Source organism: Anolis carolinensis, chromosome 5 (assembly GCF_035594765.1).
Source record: "Anolis carolinensis isolate JA03-04 chromosome 5, rAnoCar3.1.pri, whole genome shotgun sequence".
NCBI lineage: Eukaryota > Metazoa > Chordata > Lepidosauria > Squamata > Dactyloidae > Anolis > Anolis carolinensis.
The window spans coordinates 136360094-136382519 of NC_085845.1; the positions used below are offsets into that span (position 1 = coordinate 136360094).

The window sequence follows — 22426 nt, forward strand, 5'->3', positions numbered from 1 at the left end:
TTGTGTTGACAGGTCAAAAGTGTATTCATGAAAGAAAAAAAAGTTGGAAATATAATGAAGAAACTGAAGATAATAATTTGGTTTTCATTTTCTTAAGCATTTGACCATCTTTCTACTAAATAAACAATTTAAAAAAAACACTTTAGACAGTCAAACCCATGAGTAGTATGGTAAACTTGTCTATACCTTTTGAAATTATTGCGAAGAAGAGTTTTGCATAACCCAGGAGGTATCATATTACTATCTATCAAAATGAATATGGTACCAAAAGGTCCTAGCCAACCTAATGTACGTTGAAGTGGCTGCGCTAAAATTGGGAAATGTGGGATCAAATCTCGATTCTGCCAGGAGATTCACTAGGTAACACTGGACCTATTGCTATCTTCCAATTTAGGATACTTCTCAGGATAGCAAAAAAGGAAGAGAACCACAACACTATCTCCAGTTATTTACATTACACCTTGCCTTTCTGTGATTGCACTTCTCTTTGCTGAGTAGGGGTATATGCATTAAACATCCCTAGGTCTTCCTGACTGCTACTAAATTCTAAACCTCCTTCTTATTCCACCCAAACCTGCTACCAATTCAGTTCTGGATCTTTGTAGAGTGCATAGTGTAGATATAAATTGTGTAGACTCTAAATTGGGGTGGGCAAAGTGAGCCCATGGACCACATGTGGCCCCTCAAAGGTATTTTTTACATTCCCCCAAGGCTCTGGAGGATTTATTTTTGAATTGCTGACATTTCAGTTTACTACTAATACTTGTTGGCAAACATCTGAATGCACTTAAGTCAATAGGAAAGTTTGACAAATGTTTTTCAATTAATGGAACAGTGAATATTTTGTATAGTTTTTTTTCTATTAAAATGTACTTCCTCCTAAGATTAACCCCCTTTGGGTATGTACTACTATTCTACATATACTGGTTTCTAGGTGTAGGTATTGACAGAGGAACAGTTAAATGCACACTCCTTTGTGGCAAAGTCAATAACCAGTTTCACTTTTGCCCAGCTCTATTTTCTTGTCCTATGTGTGACCCTCATGTCTTCTCCTCTTCTATGAGTTGCATTGTTTCAAAATCATCCCTCGTTATAGTATTTTTCACGAAGGAAAGAATACTGATTTTTTAAGAAATAATTTATTTGAACTCATTTAGTTTGAGACAGTCTAAGAAAGCCGATTTTTTAGGGTGTGTGGATGGATTTCTATCTCAGAGACCCTTGCTGTGGAATATTATGGATGAACTACTGCAAAATAACAACAACATTGTAATATTTTCACTTATTAGTCTACCTGCTATTGTAACCTAGCTGTTATATAATTGCCTTGTTGTCTGGATTTAAATCTATCAAAAATATAACAATGAGAAGTGTTTGTGTAATTCTTGTAAAGTTGAAATTACTGTTTGTTTTTGCAGAATGATCTTAGTTGCAAAAGTATGCATCAAAAATGAACATTCCAGTTTTATTAAAATACCTCCCACCCTTCTCTTCATCTTATCCAGGGTTGGTTTAGCCCAGGCCAAGTCTTCGTGTTGGATGAATACTGTTCTCGGTACGGTGTGAGAGGCTGCCATCGTCACCTCTGCTATCTCAATGAATTGATGGAACACTCAGAGAATGGTGCTGTCATTGACCCAACCTTGCTCCATTATAGCTTTGCCTTTTGTGCTTCTCATGTTCATGGCAACAGGTATTTATTATGCAGATCTGCAGCAAAAGTTATTAGTCTATGTGATGAGGGGAGATGAGCAATATATTTAGACTTAAAGAAATGAATGAGCATCAAGGGTTCAATTTGTATAAAACATCTGTGTTGATTTTGAAGTGCACTAACACATTTTTAGACAAAAGGGGTCACAGTCTAAATATGCCAGTATTCTGAAGGTTTTGCATTTGAGGGCCATTTCTTGCTTTATTCAGCAGGCTTATTTGCTTCATGTCTCCCTGTGAACATTAGAAAATATAAAGTGGATTTATGTATGCATTTCTATAAATATGTGATGAAGTCAGTTAGGGAAACAATGCATTCATAGCAATTGAATGCAAGTGAGCCACTTTGTTACCTTAGTGGACTCTATCTAGAAAGTGGATGTCCCTTCCAAAAAGCTGCAAATCTATTATAACAATACACAATACTACTGCCTCCATTAGCAACCCCCTGGAACTGGGTGACAAACACTTGATTCTGAAGGTCTCTACCCAGACATAATTGTGTTTAGCACATCACAGAACGCATCCTAGATCCCAATGAAGTGCTCTAAAATATTGCCCTTGATTCCACTTACAGAATTAGTCCTGAACTTTGCTTTGAGGGAGATTTGAAACCAGTAGTACATTCATTTTTTCTTTGTGGTCTCTGTGAATGCACATAATATGGAGTTACTGTGCCTGCGCAGGCTCAAATGGAAAGCTTCCCAAGGTGTAATCTTCCAAATTTTGGTGGTAACCCCACCCACTCTTCCGCAGGGCACAAAGAACGCCCTGGCTCCGTGTTCCCCAGTTTTTTTCCTGCTGCACAACTCTCTTCAGAACTTCGTAGAGATGTTAACAAAGCGTTGCACTGACTGTGTGTCGAAGATGCCATACTCCAATGGCCATGCCAAGTACTTGCTCTGCCTTGACAAGAGCTATGTGGTTGGCTCCTGCCACCATTGCCAAGCCTCCATGGCTCAAGCAAGACTGAAAAGAGTGGCCAGGCTAAAGGCACTGTTATACCAACAGTCCTTGGCTCCATCAACTTCTGCTGCCGTTTCTACCTCAGCGCTGTCAGTAGCTGCTTTGAGGAGTTCAGCAGCGTCAAAGGTCTCAAAATCAGCTAGACCCGTGAAGGCGGCTCGCCCACCATCAACTTTCCTGCCACCATCCAGGCCCCAAACAACCTCAAGTTTGATGGCCTTGGCAAGATCAAACACGATCGATCACAGGGACTCTGCCCTCTACCTCTTCCATGCGTATCGCATTCCATTGTGCACATGAGGAGTCTCAGCAAGCCCATGTAGAGAAGTCAATGCAGCCTCCCTCACTCCCGATTCCTCCGACCCTGTTCATTCAGATTTGGATTTGCATAATCAAGCAGAGAGGGGGAGGGGGAGAGAGAATGAATTTAGGACTAATTAGTGGGAAATCTTTTATCTATTCATCTAGGTCTGTGTACTCCTTAGGCATTTTATAGACCTTCTTAGACACCAGAAGCGACTTGCAGTTTCTCAAGTCACTCCTGATAATTTAATTTAAATTATGTTTTCAAGCCAAAGAGAGTTCACTCATTATGAGCTATGATGCTTGGTGGTCCTAGTCAGTCAACAAAACCAGGAAATGGCTGGTGAATGCCATTAAGCTTGAAGTGTTGCTTGTTTTGCTCTGTACGCTGGAATCTTCCAAAGTTGTCACTGGTAGGTGAGAATTCTGTGCATGGGTTTTCTGCCATTTCTCACTCTCCCTCAAGTCCCATTTCAGTATCATGTAATTAGTTTGCACCCACAGTCTATAAATGTAGAACTGCCAATTTGGGACCATAGACAAGGCTATAATCTATAATGTGTTTCTTGGTCATTACTGCATAGAAACACCCTCCCTCCCTCAACCTGTGTATTCCACACATACACCCACCTGTTCCTTTTTTATTGCTTGTCTACACATGTGTGTATGGGGTCATAGGATCTTGTGAAATTGACAGTCTGAAAGGAAACTTAGCATAAGGAATCAAGGCCAAAAGAATATTTATTCAGCCATGCATATTTCTGTGGAATTATAGAGAAGCTTTGGTCCAGTAATTGCATCAGTGATCTGTGAGATCCATTAATTCAAAACAAGCTTGGTACCATTTTGCCAGTGCCTTGTTTTCAAAAGAATTTCCTTTCACATGTTAGTACCTTCCTGGATTCCTTTGAGCATGCTTTATGTATGAAGAATTTGAGAAGACAATTCAACATTTATTGGATGGTTTTGACTGCTCCTTTATGGACATGTAAGGACATCCCTAAAGAAGAAAAGTGTTTTTGAACTTTGACGGTTAGGAGTATAAATTAACATGAAGGAGAGTTGGCCAGTTTGCACAAACAGGCAATTCTGCCTTGTGGTGTTTAGAAACGCTGGCTATATTGTCAGGATCTTGTTCTTGATTACCTCCTATAATTAGAACTCAAACTGGGAAGGATGAGAGAAGACGTGCTTGCCAAGATGAGTTTCACAGATAAACCAGAATGTCTAGATTCCTCTCCCTTTCTAACAATAATTGTATTCAGTGAATGGAGATGGGCTTTTCTTCTCCCTTTTTAATGCAAAATCTCAAGGCCTTTGCCAGCAACAATAAAAAGCATACTTTCCATGCCAATTCCTGAACCACCCAACACATTCATAGAAATATTCGCAAGGAACTTGACTCCATACAGCTTGTCTCTCTAAGCCTTACCTATTGTCTCACTTTGAACCTGTTGGTACTAATGTTCACTGTGCTGCTACTGATAATTGCCCAAAACTGATTTCAAGAATTCAAAAGAAAGGTAGAAATATTTCTTTTATTTATTAGCCTAAGTGAAGGACGACAGTGTATGCAATGTGTAGAAATCTCGGAAAACGCGTCCTTCCCCACGATGGTGAGCACTTTGTATGTATTCCAGCTATTCAAACCGGCGTGTTTGTGTGGCATTATGAGTGTTTTAGAAATAAAAGAATAGAATAGTGTTGTAAAGAGAGGGTCTGGTTGGTACTAAGATATTGAAATAAGAGAAAAAGAAATGGGGAGAAAAGGAGAGAGAAGAAAGGTAAGTCAAGGACAGAAGCAGAAGGATTGCGCAGATACAGATAATAACATCCACTCATTCAACTCCAGCATTACAGAGGGGGGAAAAAAGAATTTTGCAGACAATGTAGGATAGGTCAAAGTTCTAGGCTGATGTATGTGATTATACATCTTAGTTTTCTAAGTCAGCCTGACAAGGAGAAAGACTGCAATACCTAGACAAAGGGTCTTTATTGCCCACTGATGAAATGGTTTGGTCGTGTGAGATGAGCAGTGTATTCTGCTGTTAAGTGGGCCATCATCGCCCTGTTACCAGTCTGGCAAAGACCACAGAAGGCCTTCTACCCTTCAAATGCATAGTATATTACAGAGCAAGTTATGCTTCTGCTTCATAAAGCAAGTAATTTGCATTTGCCTTTAATATCAACTCACAGGTTAGACCCATCAGGCTAACACTAAAATGTAAGACTAAAATGAACATGAGGAATGATAGGTGAGAAGAAGTAGCAGGATGGTTCAGTTAGCTGACAAAGCAAAGAACTTTACAAACCCAAAACTAAAGAGAGACACATGTGATACCTCTGAAGTGAATTGGGCCAACCAAAGGCCCTTCCACACAACCATAACCTAGAATATCAAGGCAGAAAATCCCACAGTATCTGCTTTGAACTGGGTTATCTGAATCCACACTGCCATATATTCCCGATCAAAGTGGATAATGTGGGATTTGTTTCAGTCATACTGGATAAATCATCCTTAGCTGGCTTTAAATGGAAAATTATATATCTGGTAAGAAATAAGGAGGCAGGCAGGCAGGTCTAGATATACATCAATATTGAAGATGGAGGTCGAAGCATCAGTAGCAGGAGGTTTGTAGGAGCAGCAAGTGTTGGAAGCTTGGATGATACCTGTGAAATTGAGAACAGAGATCAGACCCAAATTCAGAGAACTATAAGTGGCTGGAAAAATTCAGCTCTTCCAAGACTTAGGACTACCTACATTGCTTCCAGAGTTTTAAGTGATTTCAAGGACTAGATTTAATAAATAGAGTCCCAGAAGAACTATGGACAGAAGTTCACAACATTGTTCAGGAGGCGGCAACAAAGTACATCCCAAAGAAAAAGAAAACCAAGAAGATAAGATGGTTGTCTGCTGAGACACTGGAAGTAGCCCAAGAAAGAAGGAAGGTGAAAGGAAACAGTGATGGGGGAGTTATGCCCAATTAAATGCACAATTCCAGAGGCTAGCCAGGCGAGACAAGGAACTATTTTTAAACAAGCAATGCAAGGAAGTAGAAGAAGACAATAGAGTAGGAAAGACAAGAGACCTCTTCCAGAAGATCAGAAACATTGGAGGTAAATTTCAGGCAAAAATGGGCATGATCAAAAACAAAGATGGCAGGGACCTAACAGAAGCTGAAGAGATCAAGAAAAGGTGGCGAGAATATACAGAAGATCTGTATAGGAAGGATAATAATTTAGAGGATAGCTTTGACGGTGTGGTGAGTGAACTAGAACCAGACATCCTGAAGAGTGAGGTTGAATGGGCCTTAAGAAGCATTGCTAATAACAAGGCAGCAGGAGACGACAGGATCCCAGCTGAATTGTTTAAAATCTTGAAAGATGATGCTGTCAAGGTGATGCATGCCATATGCCAGCAAATATGGAAAACACAAGAATGGCCATCAGATTGGAAAAAATAAATTTATATCCCCATACCAAAAAAGTGAAACGCTAAAGAATGCTCAAACAAGTACAGTGGCACTTATCTCCCATGCCAGTAAGGTAATGCTTAAGATCCTGCAAGGAAGACTCCAGCAATACATGGAGTGAGAGTTGCCAGATGTCCAAGCTTGGTTTAGAAAAGGCAGAGGAACGAGAGACCAAATTGCCAATATCTGCTGGATAATGGAGGAAGCCAGGGAGTTTCAGAAAAACATCTATTTCTGCTTCATTGACTATTCTAAAGCCTTCAACTGTATGGACCATAATAAACTGTGGCATGTTCTTGGTGGTATAGGGATACCAAGTCACCTTGTCTGTCTCCTGAGAAATCTGTATAAAGATCAAGTAGCCACAGTAAGAACAGACCACGGAACAACAGACTGGTTCAAGTTTGGGAAAGGAGTATGGCAGGGCTGCATACTTTCACACTACCTATTCAACTTGTACGCAGAACACATCATGCGACGTGCAGGACTTGACGAATCCAAGGCTGGAGTTAAAATTGCTGGAAGAAACATTAACAACCTCAGGTATGCAGAGGATACCACTCTGATGGCTGAAAGTGAGGAGGAGCTCAGGAGCCTTATCACCAAGCTGAAAGAAGAAAGTGCAAAAGCCGGGCTGCAGTTAAACATCAAGAAAACCAAGATCATGGCAACCACACCTATTGATAACTGGCAAATAGAGGGAGAAAACGTGGAGGCAGTGACAGACGTTATATTTCTAGGTGCGAAGATCACTGCAGATGCAGACTGCAGTCAGGAAATCAGAAGACGTTTAATTCTTGGGAGGAAAGCAATGGCCAACCTCGATAAAATAGTGAAAAGCAGAGACATCACACTGGCAAAGAAGGTCCGCATAGTCAAAGCAATGGTATTCCCCATAGTAACCTATGGATACGAGAGCTGGACCATAAGGAGGCTGAGTGAAGGATAGACACTTTTGAACTCTGGTGCTGGAGGAAAGTCCTAAGAGTGCCTTGGACCGCAAGAAGATCCAACCAGTCCATACTCCAGGAAATAATGCCCAGCTGCTCACTGGAGGGAAGGATACTAGAGGCAAAGATGAAATATTTTGGCCACATCATGAGAAGACAGGAAAAGATCATGATGCTGGGGAAAATGGAAGGAAAAAGAAAGAGAGGCCGACCAAGGGCAAGATGGATGGACAGTATCCTTGAAGTGACTGGCATGAACTTGAAGGAACTGGGGGCAGCGACGGCCGACAGGGAGCTCTGGCGTGGACTGGTCCATGAGGTCACAAACAGTAGGAAACGACTGTGTGAATGAAGAAGAAGAAGAAGAAGAAGAAGAAGAAGAAGAAGAAGAAGAAGAAGAAGAAGAAGAAGAAGTTGTTTTGATTGCTGATCAAGAAAGGATTTTTGTGGTGCAAGGGAGAGGGAAATCTACTCTGAAAGACCAGATTTTCCTCCCAAAGGTCAGCAGATACTTAAGGTGAAAGAGAAATTTATCAGCTTAAGACAGATGGAATATCAGTCAAGAGAGCCAAAGGCAGGAATATCTAGGACTACAAACTAGCCTGACACAGGGAATGCTATGCAACGCACACAACAGAGATTCTGTCAGTGCACAGTTCTACTTTTGATGGCTTTGTGAATTTTCGGACATGATAGGGAAACTTGAGATTACCTTTGACAGGTATATTCTTTAGCAAATAGTGGGGCAGTGATCCACCTTGAGCGCCAGTCTCTCCACTGACTTAATAGGCCTTGGTACATTCCACAGCTCCCTCGCAACTCAACCCTTTCCCCCATATCTGTATCTATTTCTGTAGATCTCCATCTATCCATCTTAAATATGATCACTGTTTAGAGATAGTAGAGTTAACATAGTTTCTTACTGCTGCCTTTAGTCATTGGTTTGTAAAATTCAAATATGCATGCAATGGCATAATTATGTAAATACAGTCTAGTCTTGACAGCCTCAACAATAGCAGTGGAGGTTAAGTGAAGATACAAAATACAGAAAAAGAGCTATTGTTTTCTTCCTCATCATCTCATCTGGTATCTGGTTTTCATGCTGCGACTTCACATTTTGTCCCTCTCTTTCTGAAATGATGTTGCTGGGAAATACACTAAGTGCAAAGTGACTTTTCCCCCCTGCTGAGCAGCAGGTTGAATTGACAAAGAGCATCCCCCCTTCTGGGTTGGTGTATCAACCCTTCTCTTTGGAAGAAGTTGATGTATTGAACAATCTTCAAATGGATAATAAAACTGAAAACCACCTCATGGAATCAAATCAGCCTGTTACCACAAATGTTGTCATTTCATCCTTTATTATTTTTTAAATTATCTTTTCTGGGGAGAAAAGAACAGAAACTATAGCTGTTGAACTGTATGATACTTGACTGTCATATAAAGGAAATGCCAGAAGACAAAGAAGAATTGCCTTTCTAAAGATGAATATATCTATATTGTGAAGAAATGGAGTGATTATCATGCATGACTACCATATGTTGCTGTACTTTTTTTCTAGCTGTTAACAATTGCATCTGAAAATATATTTTAGATTTTGAAAAACATGGCATCCAATGTTGGCCTTGAAGGAGTCTCATGCCTGACATACCTGATTTTGAGTGGGGGGGGGGGGGGGAGGGGCAGATAAACAATGCATATTGTGCACATGGATTCTTTACAGTCCATAAATCTTGACAATTCCTTGCTGTGTTGGTTCTCTTTCCACTTTGTTTTCCTTTGTTCTCCTTTTAGCAGTAATAAGAGTTGGATACATGTACTACGCAGTTTGTTCCATTGAGGAAGTATTACTACATTTAAAAAATAGGGTCAACCCAGATAAACCTGGTTTTCTGTGTCTCCCCAGTATATTTGCAAGTACGACTGATAATGTATGTGATGTTTCACTGAACATAATTTAACCTAGAATGTTATGTGAGTGAAGGAAACCCTCTGTCTGATGCACTTTCTAAATACTCTGCCTAGCCTGAGAGTATTTACACAGTTCTTCTTCTTCATGTAAAATTTGATTCTATTTGATGAATACATCCCGTTTATTGCACATTAGTTAAAATTATCGTATCTTCTCTAATGCTGTGATTTGTATGTACTCAAACTATTTTATAGTTTAGAAACCAAGATGTGAAGAAATATAGCTTTATGATAAAGTCAGCCGTGGACAATTTTTGTGACATTTTCACTGCTACAAAAATGACGAGCTAGATTGTCCATTGTAAATCCAGAATGCTGGATGAGATAGCCCTTGACATGCTTCTTCAACAGTTTTGCTGCGAAAAGTTCTTTAGAAGAAGAAGAAGCAAAGCATTTCATGTTTATTTTTCCACTAAAATAGTCTATGCAGTCAGCTTTCATGCATAGATTGAAAACATTCAAGTCATCAATATCCAAAGAGTAAAGCTTAATTTTGCCATTTTCCATAAACCTTGGAGATATTAAGGGTCCACTGATAACAGCTACAATACCTTTCTCTACCACCATACTCAAGGATGATGTTATATAGCTCCTACAATCTGCATAGATTACAAAATTGTTGCTGAACCTGCCTTGTAGTTTTAGGAATAGCCTGGGGGAAGGTTAAAAAAAGCAAATACTCAACATTGGGTGATGAGTGAGGAGTTATCAACACTGTTGATGGAGAGGCTAGCCTTTTTTTTCATTCATAAAGAAATTTCTCCTCCCGCTATAAAATTAAGGAACAATTTCTCACAATCAGGCAAAGAACATCTATGCTAGAATCTAATGCAAAATAGTGTGTGTGTGTGTGTGTGTGTGTGTGTGTGTGAGAGAGAGAGAGAGAGAGAGAGAGAGAGAGAGAGATTTTAAAACCTGAGAGACACCTTTTTATCATGGAGTAATTGTTCATGTTATATTTTTAAACATTTATTTCATAAAATTGTGCAAGTCCTGTAAACTAAAACTGTTTTGAACTAGAGTAGGCAAATTGCCTGTAGGTTTTAAGACATTAAGTCAGTCTCCCTGTACAGTGTTCCCTCACTACTTCGCGGTTCGCTTTTCGCGGATTTGCGGTTTTGCTATTTTTCAATAAACTTTAAAAGACTATTTTAAATAATAAAAATTTACAATTTTCAGCCTAAGGGAAGGAGGAAGGAGAAGCCAAAGGGAGAGAAAAGGAGCTCAAGCGGCAACGGGAGGAGAAGGAGGTGATTTATCAACACATGATTTATTGATAAAGACTTAAAATAGTGTATAAATACTAAAATAATGTATAAATATTAAAATAAACATAGCGTCCCCACTTCACAGATTTTCACTTATTGTGGGTGGTCCTGGAACCTAACCCCAGCGATAAGTGTGGGAACACTATACAAATATTCTCATAACTAACTGCTGTTCAGATTGCCAGAATTCCCTGCTTCAGAAGCAGATAAAAAGCTATTCTCCCTCAAGACTGAATGTTTTATTTATTTCCACTTGCATTCATTTGACATGTAGTCCTGCTTAATTGTGAGATGGATCTTTCTGTGGCTATGTTGTCTTAAGTCTCAATTTCACTGCTTTTTAAAAATACAGTAGTGTAAAACATTCTGTACCAGTCAACAGATTAAACATTTTATCATTAATTTTTCAGTTTTAGTTGCAGTCCTAGCTGTACTTGAAGATACATAGCACTTACTTGCAAGTAAGCTCTATAGAAATCCATTAGATTTTACTGTTAGTTATTAATAAAATGTAGCAACATGTGCTCTTGTTGAGGGAAAGAACCTAAAAAGTGAATAAGAATGTATTTTCTTTTTTACACATACTCGTATATCAGCTGGAGGTATCAGATTCAATGAATTACTTTATTGAAAAGGGGTGTTTTTCAATATGGTTACCATTATTTTGTGAGCCACCCAGAGTCCCCAGAGAGAAGATGGGACAAGATATAAATAAAGTTGTTGTTGTTATTATTATTATTATTATTATTATTATTATTATTATTATTATTATTTACAATATTTCTGACAGGTTCTCAAAGCTTGACTTCCCACTGTTTATCATTAGAAAAATGATTCTAAGCCTTACATCTCTCATTACAGAATATGTTTCTTCATGTACTTGTTTATCTGGTTCCATAAAACTGATTGGAAGATTGCATTTCCTTTCCTCCATAGCTGAGTTCACTTTCTGGATAGCACTCAGGGTAGAACGCTGTGTCGCCAGTGCAAATGGATCAATGTCTTCTAAAATACTAGGTGTTGTCAATGGAGTTTTGTATGACAACAAACTGAGATGGTGACATGAGGAGTCAGGAGGTCTTTTGTATGAATGTAGCAATTCTCCTCTTAGTACAGGTTGACAGATGGTGACATTCGCCTAGCTCACCTTTCTCACTTGTCACTACCAGGACCCCTGGCTCTTTCCTGTCACGCATGTGACATGCCCCAGCAATGTTTAATATGACAGAGGTATTTGCTTTCTTGCTGCAGAGTGCAATCTCTCCTGACAATCAAATCACACAGAGAAATTTACCCAAATCTTAGCACGTTCTATCTGTCAGAACTCTGAGGTAAAGTGTCATGGCATTCATTGGAAGAGAGCAGAAAAATTACACATCCTTTCACTTTACATTTATGAAAAAGAGTGTTGATGTACATATCTTTGCTATGTCAGATTATATTGCTGTCCTCAAAATTATTTTTAAAAATGAGAAAGAATATGTTCGGCTCCCTCACCTGACAGGTCACAAGTAGGAATTATCCAAGAGAAGAGAAGAAACGGCTGTGTGCCTACTGGTGCAGCAAAACATGTTGTGACCAAGTGGTAGTCTTCATTATCTCAGATGGCATCTCCTTTGCTTCAAAATCAGTTAGACAGTATTCCATTTGCCCAAGGTTCCTGACCAATTTGATAGTACAGGATGTCTTCCACATTCATTAGGGCAGTGGCTCTCAACTTGGGGTCCCCAGATGTTTTTGGCCTACAACTCCCAGAAATCCCAGCCAGTTTACCAGCTGTTAGGATTTCTGAAAGTTGAAGGCCAAAAACATATGGGGACCCAGGTTGACAACCACTGCATTGGGGTTAGGGGCATAAGACCATTGTGAAATTGAAAACAACATGAACAAAGAAAGGTTTTTTTTAACCTAAGTGTACGCTTCTCTAGGAATTTCTAAATCTTCCAGCTAGACCTAAAATTCCTTTGGAGGACACAGAAATTCTTTAAAAAGTATTCTCTCTAGAACCCTCCGACATGACTAAGGATCTTATCAGACGGCAGTATTGAAAGGCATCATTTAGTTAAGTAAAGAGAGGAATCAGGAGCTGATCTTACCTTCCAGTCCTCCCTCGCTCATTTTCATTCATTCTCCTTTCATCTGACTTAGTGCTTCCCTGTAGATGCCCACTATCTTCCTCATCAACATAGGCAATAAGTCTCTGCCCCAGCTTTTTTCTTCATGTAAATCTGCCAGAATCCCTTTCAATGGGATCCAATTGTTCTGCATCTAAACTCGTTCTACCCTTGAGGTAAAAAAAGGTAAAGGTTTCCCCTGACGTTAAGTCCAGTCGTGTCCGATTCTGGGAGTTGGTGCTCATCTCCATTTCTAAGCTGAAGAGCCGGCGTTGTCTGTAGACACCTCCAAGGTCATGTGGCTGGCATGACTGCATGGAACGCCTTTACCTTCCCGCTGGAGCTGTACCTATTGATCTACTCACATTTGCATGTTTTCGAACTGCTAAGTTGGCAGAAGCTGGAGCTTAACAGCTGGCGCTCACTCCGCTCCCCGGATTTGAACCTGGGACCTTTTGGTCTGCAAGTTCAGCAGCTCAGCGCTTTAACACACTGGGCCACCGGAGGCTCCGAGACATTCTACCCTTGAGACAGGGATGCTTTTTAAAACCATTGGTTTCCATGGGATGCAATAGTTCTGTATTTAAACCCATTGGACCCTTGAGACAGGGATACTGTTTTAAACCATGGCTTTCCATGGAATCCAATTGTTCTGCATCAAAACCCATTAGAACCTTGAAACAGGGATGCTGTTTTAAACAGCTATTTTCACAGGAAAGAGTATTCATGCATTTCTATAAACGGGGATTACAGCTCTCTGCAAAGTACAAAATTATAATTAAAACAAACCAGCAAAGGAAAGGTGTAACTGGTAGAATCTATAGAATAATGGGTGGAATAAAAGAAGGAGAGAGAGAAAATACCAGTCTTAAGGAAATATGGGAGGAGGAGTTAGAGATGAAAATAAATGAAATGGAATGGTCGCAATTGTGGAAACAAAGGCACTTGAAAAATTTATCAACAAGAGTTAAAGAAAATTATTATAAGATAATTTGGAAATGGTATTTAATGCCATTAAAAATGTCAAATATTAATAAAAACTATCCAAAAATTGCTGGAGAGGCTGTCAGGAAGTGGGAACATATATACATATGTGGTGGCATTGTAAATATGTAAGGAAATTTTGGTATAAAATATTTAATGAGCTAGAGGATATAATTAACATCAAATTGGAAAGAAGCCCTGGTATTGCATTATTATCAATTTATAATAACAATAAGATGGATAAAAAAGAAAAAGAAGCAATAATAAATTTATTGACAATAGCAAGACTGCTTATAGCGAGGAACTGGAGAAAAGTAATAGATGTATAGATTGAAGAATGGTATAAGGAAGTATGGAAATGGGCAATAAATGATAAGATAACATGCAAATTAAAAGTTAAAAGAGGGATATGGAAAAAATGATTTTGAGGATGTATGGGGGAAATTTATCGAGAAAGGACTCCAAAAAAGGGATGGAGGGCTACTGCCTCAGGAAGAAATGAGATTTTGGTTAGACAATGCATAAGAAGTGACTTGGGGTAGGAGGGGGGATACACAGTGGTGAAGAAATATAGATGGACAAATGTTAACGATGTAGTAGATATAAATCAACATTAGATATAAAAGAATGATGCAAGTATTGTATGATACATTAAATATCTGCTATGTGATAAAAGTAATTATTGTATGAAAAAAATTAAATTCAATAAAAACTATTTTTTTAAAAAAAGAACAAACCAGCAAAGGAAAGCTGCCTGTTCTCTGTTCTACAATGCCTCTATTACGCTATTTCTGTCATTAGGTTTTTTAAGAAATTTGTGAAGAGAAGGTGTTATTATGCACGTCTGTAAAGAGAGATGACAGCTAGCTGCTAAGGACAACCCATCAGACCACCACTTTTCACCATGGCAAGCTCTGAAACAGAACAGAGACTGTCATGAACACCCCTCACAAGTCGTTTTGAGCCAAAAAAGGGGGGTCCTTAGCGCTATTTTGGCTAAATTCACAACTTCTCCGTGTGATTACAGATCTGCCCAATTTCACAATTGCTCTGTAGTTCTGTGACAGGGGAACAGGAGTGATGACTGGAAGTCATCTGATGGCAGCCGTGACTCCTAGGAAATTTACAGTGGCTCCCAGTAAAATGGGGGAGGGGAGGACTGTAAGTGTGATGAAATGGTGGAGAAGGTTGCCCATAGAGCCACACTGAAGGACTTAGAGATACCAAGAGAGAACATTTAAATCAAATCCATGAAAAATCAAATAAATTCAAAACTACAGCTGTATTAATAGTATTGCTGTTTTTCTAAATTTAACATCACATGTACATACTGCAGAAAACTCTGTAGCTGTACCTTGGCCACATGTGTATCTCTACTGCACACAGCTGTGGGAGTCTGATAACTCTTTAATTGATACAGCTCCTTTTTACAAAATTTTGACATTTGGAGTTTGTTGAGATAGTGAGAATCTTAATCTACTGCAAATTCCTGGAATTCTAAGGGATGGAAACATGACAGCTCAAGTGGCATCAAACTGCTGTAATGCTCCCCTGTGTTCATTGCATGGGAATCTTGAGTGGGAATTGAGGAATAGTTTGAGGTCAGGGAGTTACTGCATTAGTTCCTCTTACCTACTTCTGTTTTTCAAGTTGTGGAATATTTTATTTTCCCTGTTTGCAGAGATATTATTTTTCTCATCTTGACAATGTATTGATTGTATTCAATTATTGCATCTTACCTTATATGAATGGGCTACAACAATAAGTTTATTTAATTTAGCTCTTTTGTCACAACATTCATTTCAAAAGGCTACCAGGGTGGTTTATGTCTTGTGGAAGTGAATGTTAATTCTGTTCAGGATTTGTTTCTATCATTCCTTTTGATGCTGGGTGAGTTGTAAAAAATATAACTAGCATCCTGTGAATGGTAACTGTATTTCAGAGGGTTCGTGCAAATGCTATATCTGTACTTCAACAAGCATATTTGTTGTTGTTTATTACACTTTGAGGGAAGAGGGAAAACGTGTGTGTTTAAATCTACAAATTTCAGGCCTGATGGAATTGGAACTGTGACACTTGAAGAGAAAGAGAGATTTGAAGATATTAAGGAAAGACTTTCCTCCCTTTTGGAAAATCAGATAAGTCATTTTAGGTGAGTATTTTCATTGTACCAATCTGTCATACATGATAATAAGAGAAAACAAGATAGCAATAAGGACTGAAAGACTAGTATTCACTTTTTAATAAAGTAAGTGATTGCTTTTGCATAGGTATATTTCCTAAACTCCTTTTTATAAAATATTATGTATTCATTTTATTCTAACTCTTCAAACTACATCTGAATTCAATCAATTTTAAATTTTGAAGGCAGCCTGGAAGTATTTAAACCCAATCTACACTCCTATGTCAACAGGTAGAAGAGTCACTCCAAAAGCAGTCTGCCAAGGGGGATATATTTATTTATTTATTTATTTATTTCCAATATTTCTGTCCCACCCTTCTCACCCGAAGGGACTCAGGGCGGCGTACAATTGGCAACAATTCGATGCCGATACATCATTAAAAACAACAACATATAAAAATATATTACAACCAATTAAATACAGTATAAAATATAAAACATAAACATATGCTTAAAATCCGTTTGTCCAATATCCTCCAACTTTATAGTACTCTACCTAACTCTACCCTATTGAGCACTCTAAAGTACATTTTGGCAAATGTGTTCTTGTGTATATGCTGACCTCCTATTGTGTGGGAATCAGGTATTCAGCAGTCATTCCAATAATCATATTGTCAGCTCTTCCTAGAATGCTATTAATCCCCATGGTTTGTTAGGGACTGCCCTTGTTCGTCCAGCGCATTCAGAGAGGAAGTAAAGGAGAGGATTCCAAGAGAGCAATAAAACAAGCCTTTTATTGTTATCACAGCTATGATAAGGTAAACAGCCCTAGGCACCCATTTTAATGGGTCTGTACTATGCAAATGGCCATCGCCAAAGCATGTCGCAGCAAACAAAGAATATATACCTTTGGCTTTTCTAAACTTGACCAATGGCTGAGGGTCTTCCTCACCTTCCCCACCTACTTTGGCACAAGTGATACCAATGACCTAACTTGTTTACTCTGAGCTTTCTTCTCTCCTTGGAACTTTCTGGAGAAAGGCACCAGCTCACAGGAAGGGAGGGGCATATGCAGAGGCAAAGCCACATAGGCAAAAGTTTACTATTTTCTGGCTTATGATCCCTCCAGGTTCTGTCACTGACTAATTTGACTTATATTGTTTTTATTAAAAACTTGTGACTTTTCCATATGTATTTTTATGTGAAAATATTTGCACTCTGACTCAGAATAGTAAATACCCCTTCCTAAATTGCCAAACTCTATAGAACAGGACACTGACAGTTAAAATAATAACACTATAATTCTGTAATGTAAATGAGCCCTTGGCTTTCGCTAATTGGGCAATATTTGAAGCTGGCTATAGCAATGTAAATTGACTTTTTTACAGTCTAATTCAATATTTATGAATTGATGTTCATATATCCACCAACCTCCTGGACTGAAATCATAAGAGTTTGGAAGACATGAGACTGGGGAACTCTTCTTTGCCCCCCAAACTACTGTTTGATTGTGCTCCAATAAACTCCCAGATTTACTAGTCTAACACATTAAGCATTGCAGCCCTATTGTAAACGTGTTTTTGCAAACAACTGTATGTAACTGCTTCTACAAAATGTAATTAAAGTAATAAATATATCAAATGGTTTTCACATGGTTGGACATTTAGTAAATAAACTTTTCTTCTTACCTTCTTTAAGGTATTGTTTTCCCTTTGGACGTCCTGAAGGAGCTTTAAGAGCTACACTTTCATTACTTGAAAGGGTATGTCTTTCTTTTATTTTAATATTTCTGATATGCATGCTACAGTGAGCTAAAGCATATGTATCCCTCCTCTGCCACTAACTTGATATTTGAATTCAATGTTTTGTGGTTATTTGTTTATTTATTTCCATCATTTCTATCCCACCTTTCTCACCTAAGGGGACTCACGGTGGCTTGCAAATCTGGCAAAATATATGTGAATAACTTACATTATAGAGAATCGGCTGAGTAGAGTTTGTCTGTAAATATGTTTAATCTATGATTTTTAACCCAGTGATGACGTTTTCCACCAGCATTATAGAACGGAGGCTATCATCTGCCTATTTTCTGAGTTGCTCCTGTAAATTATGGGAAATGTAATTCAGGGTGGAGCATTCAGAATTCTCAGACAGAGATTCTTGACTTCCCTAAACTACATTTCCCAGAACTCTGCAGGAACTGATGGGACGAATAGCCTCCATTCTGTAACACTGGTGGGAAAATTTATTTATTTATTAGCAACATTTATATCCCGCCCTTCTCACCCTGAAGGGGACTCATAATAGTGAGCATGTTTATACTGTTTTTACCTATAACAATTGTAATTCATTTAATAAGAAAAATCCTTTAATTCATTTTCATTCAGTTGTTATTTTAAAGAAAATAAGGTATACTCTGATGGTCATGCATAAATGGATCAGGGAGTTGGGGCAGCAGTTTAGGCTGCGTTAGCCTCAATTTAGGCTTTTTCTAAGCCAAGAAATAAAACCAGACACCCCTCCTAAAAATTGGGATGGGTGCCTCAAAAGTAGTCATGCGGACCACAGGCCACCCTGTTCCCACAACAGCCCCACTGAATCTACCCTTTCCTTCACTCCATTCATACTTTTATAAGGTTCCTTCTTCTCTCCCATTCTCATTCATTAATCTGAACAGGATCACATTTCATATGTAAGGAACATAGGTGTTGTGTGTGCTGGCCCTATCCATTACATGCCCATATGTACCATCTTGTCCTCCTAGACCAGTGGTTCAACCTGTGGCTGGAATTTCTGGGAGTTGTAGGCCAAAACACCCAGAGACACACAGGTTGAGAACCACTGCAGTATAATATATTGGTTTAAACAATGGATTACATCTTTGTTCAGCCATGGAGACCCACCTTGGGCGAGTGACCCACACTCCTAAAAACCCTATGAATGTATTTTTTTTGAGTTATCAAAGTTCAGAAATGACATGAAGACACATCATCAGAATGTCCTGATTCCTTGAGGGAAGACAACTTTATCACCCAAATAAAATAGCTCAAGAAGTACTAGACTAGCACTGGCAGGCACCCATTTAAGACAGACTGTGTCACTATGAGGCTAATTGAATGGTGCCTTCAGTTGTTTCTGTTCAGCATTTCTCAAAAAAAAAAAAGAAGCACCCTTAAAGACGCCCACCAAGAACAATTAGAGCTTTTCTCAAAACTTTCCCCGTGGATTGTCTTCCAGGTACATCATCTCATGTTGAATATAAAAAACCATGAATCTATGACAGAACAGTACAGGAACAAGCAATTCCTGAGTACTTTTACCAGAACATGCTTCTATAAACATCTTTTCAGACTTTGTCTTTTTTCTGCCTTAGCTACATGCAATAAAAATGTCAGTGTGTCTTGTGGCACTCTAAAGACTAACAGGTTTATTCTATTGTGAATTTCTGGAGACAATCTGCTGTTCTGTGTGTCTCTTCTCCCTGTTATAAGGATATTAGCCTATTATGTAGTCCGTTATAAGAATTATTGATACCAAGCGTGTAAAGCACTTACAGCACTTTCATGCTTGTTATTTCAGTCTTGTGTTTTCTTTAGACAAAGTGACAGGCACCCCAGTCTATGGATGTGCAAGGCTTAACTCATTATGACCTAAACTATTATTTTAGCTCATATCTTCAGAGATTTCTAGGCAGTCTATTAACAGCATTGTTTCTTTCAGTCTCCAGTTATTAGCACAGTTAAATGAACCATTTAGTATATCTTTATCATTTTTTTCTTTGAATGGAATATGGTAATATGTTTAACAAAGTACTACCACCATGACTGTCGTTGTCACAGGTTTTAATGAAGGATATTGCCACTCCCATACCAGCAGAGGAAGTGAAGAAAGTGGTTAGAAAATGTCTGGAGAAAGCAGCCTTGATCAATTACACTCGGCTTACAGATTATGCCAAAATAGAAGGTTAGTGCAGCGATCAGCTACTGTAGTGGCTGTAAAAGCTATTGGTGCCCATTAACTGAGAATATATTTTGTGAGCAGCCTTTTCTCTTTGCTGAGCAAAACCTGCACCACAGCAAGGGGAAATAACTCATTAAAATCTCAGCTGGTGAACTGCTGAGCTTTTTCCTATTCATTGCTTTAATATACCTCCTGGGACTGTGCTTGAATGAGTGATTTTTGCTTTGTGCTGAAGTTGTCCTTTGTCCTTTATTCTAAGGGCAGTTTTATGTCTCACAAAACTGGCCCAGATCAGCCCAGTGTAGAAGGTACTCTCTTATCCAGTTTTGACATTTGAACTCAGTCACTTTCTGCATAAATAAGAAGCTCCTGGCAATTGAGGCAATTGATTATCAACCCTCATGTAGTTCCATTTGTATGGATGGTCCTTAATTCTCAATGAATGATGAACCAGAAACATTTCAAAATCCAGCTAGAATCTTTACCAGCAGACTCATTCATAGATAAAATAAAGTTTCCACCAGTCAAAGGAATTGATTTTTGCATGCCCCCACCACCACCCAGATTTTCCAGTTGTATCTGCTATTACTGTTAGTTACTGAATATATCTTAACTACTTAGTAGTAGCTTGGTTGTGAAATCAAAGCCATCATACAAGTAATAGTAATGTTGACCTTGTGTTACCTTTTTCTAGATGCCTGTCTGTTCTAACTGATAAAACTGGCAAATGATAAACATGCAGTAAAGGGAATTATTATTGTATGCAACACCTACAACTGTATTGTTCCTTTATTGTTGTTGTTGTTGTCTTTTCAGTTGAGGCTAATGGTTCAAATGTCATTGGGATAATAAACCTGTTATGGGTATTGTTCTGAACTTTTGCATATTCAAGATACTGAATATATGTTGGTGTGGGATTCAGCTAATGCTTTAGAGCAGTGGTTCTCAACCAGTGGGTCCCCAGGTGTTTTGGCCTACAACTCCCAGAAATCCCAGCCAGTTACCAGCTGTTAGGATTTCTGGGAGTTGAAGGCCGAAACACCTGAGGACCCACAGGTTGAGAACCAGTGCTCTAAATGCACCACCCCCTGAGATAATGTGTTCCACTCTTGAATAGTTTTTCCAGTAATAAAGTTGTTTCTAATGTTTATTTATTAGATTTTTTGGTGTGGTCCATTGACATTTAAAATATAGGTAGCACTACATGCACAGTGGAGACTGTCAATGAGTCCACTTTTGGTTTGTGTCTGGACTGTAAAGGGGTTCTCCAAAATTCTGAACCATATCTGCCCCTTGGATAACTCCTTGGAACTTCAGACTAAAATTGAGACCATAGTCACGAACCCATTGATGGCTATAGATAGGGTCTTAGAGTTGGAAGATACCACAAGGGACATCTAGTACAAGTTCTATGTAGAAATACACAACTAAAGCAGTCCCAAAATATCCAACTTCTGTTTAAAGACTTGTAAAGGTCTAAATCAGTGTGTCTCAACCTGTGGGTCCCCAGGTGTTTTGGCCTACAACTCCCAGAAACTCCAGCCAGTTTACCAGCTGTTAGGATTTCTGGAAGTTAAAGGCCAAAACATCTGGGGACCCACAGGTTGAGAACCACTGGTCTAAATGCACCACCCTCTGAGATAATACCTTCCAGTCTTAAATCTCAATTTCTATCATTTCAATCCATTGATTTGTGTTCTAGTTTCTGGATTAGCAGAAGACAAGTTTGCTCCATCCCTTCAGATCATTTTACCTGTTTGTCTCCTCTTCTCCAAGCTTTATCTTATTTTTAGCATGGCTGAAATTACAATAATAAATTATCAAAAACAAATGAAAAAGGAAGGTGGTTAGTGCAGTTAACAAATTGTTTTAACTTATTTCTCTCTGTTCAAGATCACTGACAAATATAAGTTAAGCAATCTCTTGAGTGATTAACCCCCCAAAAGCCATCTCATCACTATAGCAACCAATATTATACCATGGGAATAACAACATGAAAGCCCCTTAGTAACCAGTTTATCATAATTAATTAAGATATCGTGTTGTGTTTAAATGAAGGAGGATGTATGTAGATCTTTTAGAAAATGAAAAAGATACCTTTTCACCTTCAGTTAGCATCTGATGCATAATTTCAGCAGGGGATTTGCTGTTCAATTATCTTGAGTTTTTAACAAGCTTGTTTGGAGTAATTGGTGTAAAAATAGAAAGTTTCTAAAAGAAGTCAGCAAGACTGGACTGAAAGTCAGAAAAGGAATTTCACTGTGGAATTAAAAAACCGTTCCTCTTACATCCTCTAAAACTTTATAGAAGTCTAAGAAAGTTGAACTCACAGAGGCTATAATTGTATAGATGAGTAAACCTCGGGGTTCTGTTGAGATAATCCCCACCAATTTACCACCTCATCATATGACATAAGGACGGGGGAAGTTTTCCCCCATGTGATGCAGAAAGTGGGGCACAGGACAATGTTTTTCTCCATTGCCCCATGGATTTGCCACACTGCCTGCCAAATCCCACAGCTGTTGCCCGGCTTCAGGACCTCAGTGTGATAAGGTCCTTAGACTATTATCAACGGCTAATCCTAGCTAGAGCAGGCTCAATGAGG

At 38.7% G+C, this 22426-nt stretch overlaps 1 protein-coding gene across 11 annotated transcripts in view; it reads left to right on the plus strand.

The window, feature by feature from the left end:
• cadps2 (calcium dependent secretion activator 2) overlaps nt 1-22426 on the plus strand; it is a 307122-nt gene that overhangs the window by 192137 nt on the left and 92559 nt on the right. For all 11 annotated transcript variants that reach the window (XM_062982339.1, XM_062982340.1, XM_062982338.1 and 8 more), the window contains exons 13-16: nt 1506-1693; nt 15790-15891; nt 17560-17623; nt 19701-19824. In XM_062982339.1, coding sequence (XP_062838409.1) covers nt 1506-1693; nt 15790-15891; nt 17560-17623; nt 19701-19824 — 478 coding nt within the window. The remainder of the gene's footprint in view (nt 1-1505; nt 1694-15789; nt 15892-17559; nt 17624-19700; nt 19825-22426) is intronic.